The sequence below is a fragment of the Thunnus albacares genome, chromosome 20 (assembly GCF_914725855.1).
Source record: "Thunnus albacares chromosome 20, fThuAlb1.1, whole genome shotgun sequence".
Taxonomy (NCBI): Eukaryota; Metazoa; Chordata; class Actinopteri; order Scombriformes; family Scombridae; genus Thunnus; species Thunnus albacares.
In genome coordinates this window covers 15034363-15044927 of record NC_058125.1, presented here as the reverse complement: position 1 = coordinate 15044927, position 10565 = coordinate 15034363, and the positions used below count along the sequence as shown (strand labels likewise).

General features: G+C 37.6%; 1 protein-coding gene across 1 annotated transcript; it reads right to left on the bottom strand.

The window, feature by feature from the left end:
• Window positions 1-1769: 1769 nt before the first annotated feature.
• LOC122971650 (probable phosphatase phospho1) lies at window positions 1770-7275 on the bottom strand. The gene is made up of 2 exons (XM_044338389.1): window positions 7168-7275; window positions 1770-5414 (listed from the first exon to the last, which is right to left on the bottom strand). The coding sequence occupies exon 2, from the start codon at window positions 5376-5378 to the stop codon at window positions 4599-4601; it is 780 nt and encodes a 259-aa protein (XP_044194324.1). The 5' UTR covers window positions 5379-5414; window positions 7168-7275; the 3' UTR covers window positions 1770-4598.
• Window positions 7276-10565: the final 3290 nt, after the last annotated feature.

Sequence of the window (10565 nt, the reverse complement as noted above, 5' to 3'; positions counted from 1 at the left end):
GGAAGACGAATATCCTCTTATCATTGTCCATGCTCATTCACTGTAGTATTGCATATTCCCAAATTCATATTTTTGTTATGTGGCTCTCTAATCGCTGGTAAACATGTAAACAAGACAAGAGACGTCCTGTCAGTGGAGTCAGACCTGCAGGTTGTTCTCTCTCTCTCTCCACATCAACAGCTGCCCACATGACTATTAAAATGCCCCAAACCTTTTTTCTAAGTTTTGTTTGTTAGTTTTTCCTTGAACATCTTTTTTTTAAAATCTCATTGTATTTGAAGAAAATGAAAGAAATACATTAATGTAATATTAATGTATTTAATTGTTTTCATTGTTTATTTTACTTAAAATAAACAAAAATAAAATTATTTATCTATAAATTTGCACAGCACTTGTTGGCTTTTAGTTATATATTTGTTAAAACTGATAAGATTTTGTGTACATATAGGGTATGCGAGTCATATCAGGGGTTGAGTGGAGACATTAAAACATAACATATCAGCTTGGCCAAAATGTGCCTCAGATTTGTGAGAAATATAGCTTTTCTATGTTATCTTTCATAGATCTCTTCTGAAATATCGACATGTCCATCACTATTTTAAAGATGACATTGACCCTCTTTCATGACACAGTTTTGATATTAAAACAAAAGTGTTTTCTTCTTGTTCCTTCAGTTGAATGTTTGAGCTTCACTGTGCACACTGATGTATGTGCAGAGTTTTACCGTTTCCGCATTCATCTGCTGAAGGAGGAAAGTTTCTCCATGCTCACCGAAAATCTGAATTGAAGGTGTGTACCTACCTACAGTCATGATTTGTGACATCATAACTCGCTCTGAGGATGGACTTTTCAGTGAAGTAGGAGGCATCTTGTATCCAAGTGAACCATATTTGTATATCTTTGTGGAAAAAAACATGTCAGACACAATTTATTATTCCAAGCAGAGGATTTTTATACATCTTAAAACATGCCTGGAGGGGATCTTTAAGTTTTAAAATTCATTATTTGACTTGGAAACAGCAGCTGAAAAAACAAACAAAAACAAAAAAAAAACAACCTCTCACCTCAAGGTCCATTTAGTGCTGTTTTGTTTTTTTCAATCATACAACATAATACTCATCAGCAGATGGAGTTTGCCAAGTTGTCATGGAGATTGTTTATTTTAATTTGGATAATTCTATATATTTTTTTAACATTTAGGGTTGCAACTAACGATTATTTTCATTACTGATTAATTTGATGATTATTTTTATGATTAATTGATTAGTTATTTGGTCTGTAAAATGCCAGACAATGGCCAAGATGCAAATTAAAATGTCTTGTTTTGTCCCAACCAACAGTCCACAACCCAAAGATATTCAGTTTACTATGATAGAGGACTAAAGATACCAGAAAATATTCACATTTAAGAAGCTGGAAACAGAGAATTTTAGCACTTTTTCCTGAAAAAAATGACTCAAAACAATTATCATAATAGTTGTTGATTAATTTACTGTCAATCAACTAATAGATTAATTGTTGCAGCTCTATGTATTCTTATATACACCTATAAGTGCTCATAATGGAAATTGGGCCAAATCCATCACCAAACAATATGATCAAAAGTTCCAGAACGGCGACTAAATGGACCTTTTTTTTTTGGTCAACAATCCCAATATGATTCTGCAACACCATCTGATAAGTTATGATGTGTCTAATTAATTGTTAAGGAGAAATCATAAGTGGTATTAGTTTAGGATCATGGCTATGAAACACTCAAAAGAAACAGATTAATCAGATAATGGCTTTATATTCCTGTTACAGTGATGCCTTACACACATAAATGGATTTCTGATTAAAAACACATACACCCAATATACAGCAAACCACAAAAAATGAAAAAAGGTAGCATATTAGTCGAGCAAAGTCCTAATACCGTTTAAAAGTTGAATTATAAAACACCACAATTTGTTGATCTGGGGTCATTTCACATCCCTGAATCAAAGCAGGAAGCGGAAAATGTCAAGTTTTTCTCCCTGTTTAACTTCATACCTCTTGTACATCATATCAAGTATACAGCGTTGAATTATTGCACAAAACTCCATGGAAGTCTTACAGGTACACGCACACAGTTAAATTAAAAACACCCCTGTTACATACGTCGTAATAATTCTACCATCACATGGAGTAAAGCTAGCAGAACTTTAGTCTCCTAATCACAAAGCATTAGTGGATTAGGTTTTGATCTCAAGAGAATTTCAGGATCAAACTCCAGCTGCGTTGATTACATCTCATAAACATGTATACGTTTTCTTTTTTTAAATCACAAAGGAACATTTTGTTCTTAGAACAGCAAATCTGAAAGTGCAGATAAACATACTGTTTTTATAAACATCTTATTATTATGTTTGCTTCTTAACACTTTCTTCTCTACTCCCTGAGAAACTAAAACACTGGTTAAACGACATTTCCAGCACTTATACAGCATTTTTTTTAAAGCCAGAAGTAATTAATCAATTAACAAACATATTAACTGCTTTCTTTCATGTTATCAGCACCCAGACTTTCTTATCGTCACCAGTAATGAATTGATCAACATGTATGTACGTGGATTTATATTGTTAGAAATATTTAAAATACAAAATGAATGCTAGTTTGGTAGTTATCTAAATACTACACTCAGTTATTCATAAGTTACTAGACAGGACCAATGATTGTTTACTTATGTGCATATGTACAGTATACATGGCCCATTAGTGTAGGAATTTATACAGACTATTGTAAACAAGATGAGAACAGGATGAGAGCTGCAACTCTAAGACATAATGTTCCACTATTTCCTGAATTTGAACAGAAGACTGAGGTGCTGGTAAACAGACGATGAGGGTGAATATAAGTGCTCCTTATTTATAATTTTAAATGTATTTTACAGTCCCTGTCATGAGCTTGGTGAGGCAATATGAGGTTACATGTTAAGTTAATTAATGCAAATGTAAAACGTAGACTGAAACGCTCATCACCTACAACACTGTGTTTCAACTGGGAATACATTCAAACATTAAGAAGGTGTTGCACTATTCAGATAATATAAATGCTCCCCTTCCTAAATAGAAAGCCTTTAAACAATAATAATATTCACTGGGAATTGTAGTAGGGTACAAGCAGAGCTAATAAGAGATTTTAAAATCTTATAATTGGTGTTAACACTTTTGTTTGAGTCACAGGGGATAACGTTGGGCCAAAGTGCAGACGTATGGCTACAGTGTTCCCTTTGGATCTCATGCTGGTGTAGATTACCGTTGTATAATCAAGTCCTAGATTAGGTATCAGTAGTGAGTGGTGGAAAAGTGCACAGGTAGTTTGCAGGAGTCTCTGTCACTTTATCCCTGTTATATGCTGCTCTTGTCCCTGCCTGACGCGACATGTGTGGTCTTTTGTCTCAGGTAGTGCTATAACACCTGATCCTACTTATGTGTCTATCGTCGAGGCCTTAGCTTTAAGCTGTTGGTCTGGTTGTCTGACGCAAAATTTCAAATCTTGCTCAAAAATGTCAGATTCTGTGAAACGTTCAAATGTAAACTAAATTACATTTAATATGAGGGTGTATTAAATGAGCTGTCTGCATTGGATTAAGTTCACTCCAGAGCACACTAGGCACAACTTTGGTTAAAAATATCTTCAGCATTTTGTGTACCATCAATACTGCATATCTCCGTTATTGATTCTGATCATCTTGACTGTTGAGCTTATTGATTTGCATCCCAATCTGAGCCCAGGTCTAAATACTGCATTCACACTTTATGTCATTAAGGTGGCAAAAGGAATAGTTTGACATTTTGGGAAATGCCTTTACTTGGAGACCGATACCACTCTCACATTTGAATGGTAAATATACTGCCAGTTAGCTTAGCTTAGCACAAAGACTGAAAACAGTGGGGAAACAGCTAGCCTGGCTCTGCCCAAAGTTGAAAAAAATCAGCCTACCAGCACCCCTAAAATTCACCAATTACAGTATATCACTTTATATTGAGTTTATTTACTTTGTACGAAAAAAGGTAAATGGTAAAAAGTGTAAAAATGACAAGATGCTGGAGTCCCTGCTGGTTGCCCGGCAACTGTTCCCAGCCAAGAACTAATCAAAACATAACCTTCCATAAAACCACAATTTGCATTTTATGTATCTTGGTTTAGACAAATGAGATATAACAACACTGTTAAATTGTGAGTTTTGGAGTGCTCATAGGTGGATTTTGTCACCTTTAGACGGAGCCAGCCTAGCTGTTTCGCCTTGTTTCCAGTTCTTGTGCTAAGCTAAGCTAACCAGCTGCTGGTTCCACCCACATATTTACCATGCAAACATGAAAGTGCCACCGATCTCCTCATTTAATTCAACAAGAAAGTGAATAAGCATATTTCCCTAAATGTCAAACTATTCCTTTAAAATATACACTGTTTGGCTACATCTTTATAAGTTGTACCAAGTGCGGCTGGGGTAAAATCATGAATATCCTGACTGGGGTCGGTGCATCTTTGCTATATTTGCCCCTTTATCTTGTTCTCTCCTACTCTTACACAAACATACACACACACATACACACACACACAGAAACACACAAATCTCATCTCTCCTCCATTACTTTCTTCAGGCAGTCTACTATGTCCTCGCCACTGGCCCAGGGAACTACATTTGCTTTGAACTTGGTCTCCTGGGACTGCTGCATCTCCACCAGCAGCTTGTGCATGGGGAAGTCCCTCCTGGGAAAAGTTGTGTCCCGGGGCCCCAGAGCCAGAGAGGGACAGATATCATTGGCCCCATCTCCGATATAGAATACCCTCTGGAAGGGCGCACCACCACGCTCCTTTTGCCGGTCAGCCAGATACTCTCGAAGGATCACCTGCTTGCACATGTTGTCAGGACAACGGGAGCACGAGTGGGAGTGGAAGGGGAGCAGCACAAGCCGGCCGGTTGCATCAAAAGTGGCTGGGTTTGTGAAAATCTTCCGGAAAAGCTGACGCACCCCAGCGCGCTCCAGCCACGTCTCGATGAAGTACATGTTTGCGTCAGAGACCACCGCCAACTCAAAGTCCTGCTGGTGGCTCTGCAGATACTGGAGGAGGTTCAGGAGGCCAGGCGTGGGCGGGATGTTCACCACCGCTGAATGGATGGAGTTCTTAGACACACCTTGCTCTGCCATATAAGCCAAGATCCGCTGCATGTGCTCATTGTAGTGCCCCTCCCTGTAGCTGTTTTTCAGCCAATCAGGGAGCTGCTGGCCTGGCAGAGCATATAACACAGCGTCATCGCTGCTTTCATTGATGATGGTCTCATCAAAGTCGAACAACACCAAAAAGCGTTGTTCCTGTGGTGCAGCATGGGTCAGGTTCGACGGAGCTGTCATCTTCGGTGAGTGGAGGTATTGACAGATGGTCCCTCTCTAGAAAAAAGAGGTTGGAGGAATAAAACAGTCAGTACATTGCTTTTTTTTCTTTGTCAAGGACAACAAATTATAAGGAGCACGGTATTGTTTTATTGCAGCCTTCCCCTAAAAATAAAATGCTAGTGGACAGAGTCCAACATCATGCTGTGTCCAGGGTTCAATTAAACTGCAACTCTGAACCATACGGGGCTGAGGGAACATCAAAATATATAAATACTCTTAACTATAGGCAATTAGCTGTAGGGGAAACAGATGTTTACAAGAGGAAAGGAAGGGAGGAGAGTTTAAATGAAACAAAAAGACGACATAAACAGGATATTCATTACAGTCAATGAAAGAAAACAACTTTGAAGTAACCCAAACTATTTAAAACATTGCAGTAGCTTCTGATCTCCAACACATAGTCATATCCTAATCCCAGTTCTCCATACAGACATTCTTTCATTCCGTTAGGTTCAAGGGGGCAAAAAAAAAAACCCACTCAGGTATTCATTTATACATGCCAGCTCACGGAAATATGCCAATTCAATATTTACATAGATATAGAGATATATTTGTAGCACAGTGCTTTCACTGTTGCAGGCATGTTGTAACACGAGTTACGAGAGAAAGCTGTTACAACAAACCACTACCATATGTGGAAAAACTGGGAGTGCAGATAACAGACCAGTAGTGGTGGAGAGTAGCTAAGTAAAGTACAATTTTAAGGGATTAATTGTGAGGTATTCCTATTTTATGATACTTTCAATATATCTCTTTTTACTCCACTACATTGATATGACAGCAATATTACTAGTATTACATGAATACAGTAAGCTTGGTGCATAGTCATAGTTCCAAGAACTTAACAGTCTTATTGCTCCATTTCCTGTAAACCAGTCATACAGGAAAGACAGTTATATCTCTTTCAAATACATTACAAAATGGCGTATATTTACAGAAATATAGATATGTTAGTAATAAAATGTAATGTAATGATAGATGAGAAGGAACATGCGCTGCATGCCCTGACAAGATTGTGATTTAAGAAGGTCATGTGTGAAAATAGCCATGCCCAGAGTTTGACAGAGACCTTACACAACCTGTGCATGCAAAGCTGTGTAAATGTGCATACCATTATAGCAGAGTTTACACCCTATTAATAGCATAACAGAAAGTATAACATAGTGACAAATAATGAAACAGACCAATCTGGCACGAAATAATATGCCATTTTTAACTCTCCTATTTAAATATATACATCTAAATGCTATTAAAGGTTTTTTTTTAAAACCAACAGAGTGAATTGTTTGCAGAGGGAATATGCTTTTAAACTAATTTTCTGCCTTTGCGGGGAAGCTAAGCCTGGCTGGACATGATGAAATGTATGCATGCCCTTTTTTCTTACAATGTCAGCTCGTTGACAAGAGTGTAATAACAGAGACCAGCTGGTTCAGACTGCTTGGTGGTCTTGTAACCTGCAGCTTCGGGCTGCACCGACGAATTGTGCCCAGTCGCTTTCCCAGAGCAGCTACATTATTAATAGGGCATATTTACACACTACTAAGCTAATCTAATTTTAACCCCGGGCGCGCTATTTGTGCACCAGAGGTTACCACTCAAAGTCATTAGCGCGGCTCGGTCACCAGTCATTATTAAGCTGACCGCCTGAGACCGAAGATTAAAAGGCAGATTGAAATAATGAAATCACACACAGAGGAGGACAGAGCAGGAAAACATGTAAGGAATAAACAGAAAAAAACAGGCCTACCAGTGTTGAGCATATGAGAGGGGATGGTAGGCTAAGTGCCCGGCTCCAGCAACCGCATCCCAGTGACGCGGCAAGATTTTTTAAAGGAGACTCCCACAGCAGCACAGAGGGTATTCCCATTTAAAGCCGCTGTGTCGAGTCAGCCAGTGTAAACCCGCCACTTCCGTCAATACCTTTCAAAATAAACGCGCAATCACGGTTGTATTGTAAAAAAAATAGACTTTTCATATATATAGTTATTTTTTTAATAGCGCTGTTACAATTCAAAGTCAATTTCTTCGATTAGTTAATAAGTTATTAAATTAATCGCCAACTATTTTGATAATCAACTAATCAGTTTAAGTCATTTTTAAAGAAAAAATGTCTTTGATTCCAGCTTTTCAAGGTGGATATTTCCTTCTATGACAGTGAACTGAATATCTTTGAGGACTCTTTCTTTGGCTTAGGGAAATTGTAATTGACACTTTTCGATTCAAATTTATTTGTATAGCATCATCTGATACAAAAGTGCTTTACAGAAAAAAAAACAGCAAAATTGTGCAAATAAATAGAAACATCCACACATTAATACACATAAAAACACATGCATAAACACATACAAACAAGCATGCCATCTCATCAGACTTTGAAAGTGGACATGGAGGAGATCTGCTGGGGTTATAAACTGACTGCATGTCTGAGAAGTGCTGTGGAGCCAGACCAGCAAGTGCTTTGTAAACCAATAGAAGGATTTTTAATTGTATTCTGAAAACAGCAGGTAGCCAGTTGAAGGTTCCAGATGACTGGAATTATATGGTCTGATCTTTTTGTCCTGGTTACCATAACAACTAATTGATTCATTGACTACTAATGAGCTGATATCTCAAATATTTTGTATCTCATTTTGTGTATTTTATATCTCAAACAGCTTGTTTTTATACTTCAGGGGCATGTTGAGTACTATTGTAAGGTTATGATTTGATATCCTACTGTGTCCAGGGAACAAATTTATATGAAAATGTTAGATGGAGCAGAGTGTTGAGGAAGTGGACCCAAACGCAGGCAGCAGCAGGAACTGAAGAATACTCTTGATGGAGGTTATTTGCAGGCAGAGCAAACTGTACAGGACAGAACAAAACTGAGCTTCACTGAACAAAGCAGAACAAACTGAGCAGAGGATACAACAAATACCGAACTGAAAACCAAGACTTCAATACAAACTAAACTAATGAGGGAATGGAGAACAGGTGACCAAACTGAGAACAGGCAGGGAGCTGATAGGCTGAGGGAAACACTGGGAGCAGGGCAAGACTAACGAGACTGAATGAAACACAAAAAACAAAAAAGTAAAAAGGCAATAGCTGCTCTGCACTGAGGACACATCAAAACAGAACTTCATCCATAAGCCAAAGTCCACAATATAACCACGCACAATCCTCTTAATATCTGAACCACAATTTATTAAACTGTCTTGGAATTACATAAATATAACTCAAATAAGTGCACGTCACACTGAGCAACACAGAAAATAACTTGAGCCAATAAACAGTTAATATTGCCAACCTAGGAACCTTTACCAGAAAGACTAGAAACATAAATTGCTGCTGACAAACAAGAACCAAACAATCTGTCTGTATGTAACATAAATTGGACTGCCAGATAACTGTTGCTCTGAGTTTCAGTTCATTTTTGCACTTTGATCCAATGAGAGTCAATGTAGACAGCAACAGTTTCTCAAGTGGTCCTTGAATATAATCTACAACCACTTATCTGTCCTTCTTCCCACTCAGTCCAGTCTTAGGCAGAAAAGCCTGAAAGCATCTGGTGGACAGAACCATAACAGAAAATGTATTCAGAGTGCGTATACAACATAGTTTAGTACATTTCAGCTATAATAAAGGTACTTACATGTATTCCATTTTATGTACATTAAATATACTAACATTGGCTTTGAATTGAGTCTAGGAGTTGATGGCAGATCATATGTAATGTTGCTTCAAAATAACACTTTTAGTATGTAATGAGTATAGTATAAACACTACGTGACATTTGGAATAAAAAGTATAACTTAAGTATACATTTCTTTATCATCTGTGATTTGTTAGCATTGAAAAGGATTTTAAGAGTAAGTCTTGTTTTGCTAAACATTGTTTTCCATAGTCAACAGATTGAATATTTCTGCTACAGTATGGCCAGAATGTAATACTAGACAAATAAAGTTGGGATCACTTGCTTGAAAAAAGGTACAAATTAGTATTTAGGAGGCAGCATTGGGAGACACTGAAACATGTTGCCTATATTTGCGAGTTACATTACAACCAATTACTGTAAATTTCAATATTTATCTTCTGCTCTGTACTGGACATGCTTTTATCAACTTGTAATAATAATAATAGCAATACATTTTATGCATAGAGTGCTTTTCAAGGTACTCAAAGACGCTTTACACAGAAAACACACTAAAAGCAAGAAAATACTATAAAAGTACATTAAGTTGTACAACTTGTGTACCTAAAAAGCTTCAATAAACATTCGATTATTTTGCAAACCAGATGCTTCCAGCTGTCATTATGTTGTTTCTCATTATGCCTTTTTGAAGCTTGGCCTTTCCCTCCACTATATTTGGACACCATACAGTAATTCAGCACCAATCGTGTAACTACACCATAAAGTACAGTGCTGTATATTGCCAGCATTTCTTTTCATAATTAGGCCACATTCCAGACTGATACCATAGCAGCAATATTAACAGCCTACTAATAAGTCACATGATTGACCATCAAACAGCTGCCACACTGTAGAAGAGACACGTGTTGAAGTTCTGAAAAACACAAGTTGTCACTTTGCCTTGTGCTGGAAATGTCCACCTAAAAATAAACAGAGGAATATCTGCTGGCCCGAGCCACCAGCCACAACAAGTACAAGACTGTCATCCACTGCAGACAGCTGTGGGTTAAACAAAGACAATCATCTAATTTCCCAAGTCTGTGTAAAGTATATGCTGTACAAGGGGCTTGGACTATTTCTTTGTGAGGCAAAAACAAAGTTAAACCACCAGAGTTACATTCTTGGCTGATAGAGAAAAGGGGATAATAAGCAGAATTTTATCACTAAATCAGAACATCACAGCCTCTCCTCTACACCCTTTATAAACATGCTGTAATGTAGTCAATATGACGGGTTCATCTTCCCTCCCTCACCCTTTCTTATGATTCTTTAACAGTATTCTGTGATCATTTCCACAGACAGTTATTTAAATATAAAATGATAAACGTAAAAGTGTGTTTCCAAGATTTTGATCGGACTGCAGAGAGCCTGTGTGTGAAAGTCCAGCCCTAACTTTCTTATACAGTAGCTTTGTTGTGTGCATCTTAGATTTTATGGTAGACGGATCCCAACATGTAGCCTACGACACGTTA

Excerpts from the sequence above, each read along its gene's own strand:
- LOC122971650 (XM_044338389.1), bottom strand. The coding sequence starts at position 5,378 with ATGACAGCTCCGTCGAACCTGACCCATGCTGCACCACAGGAACAACGC.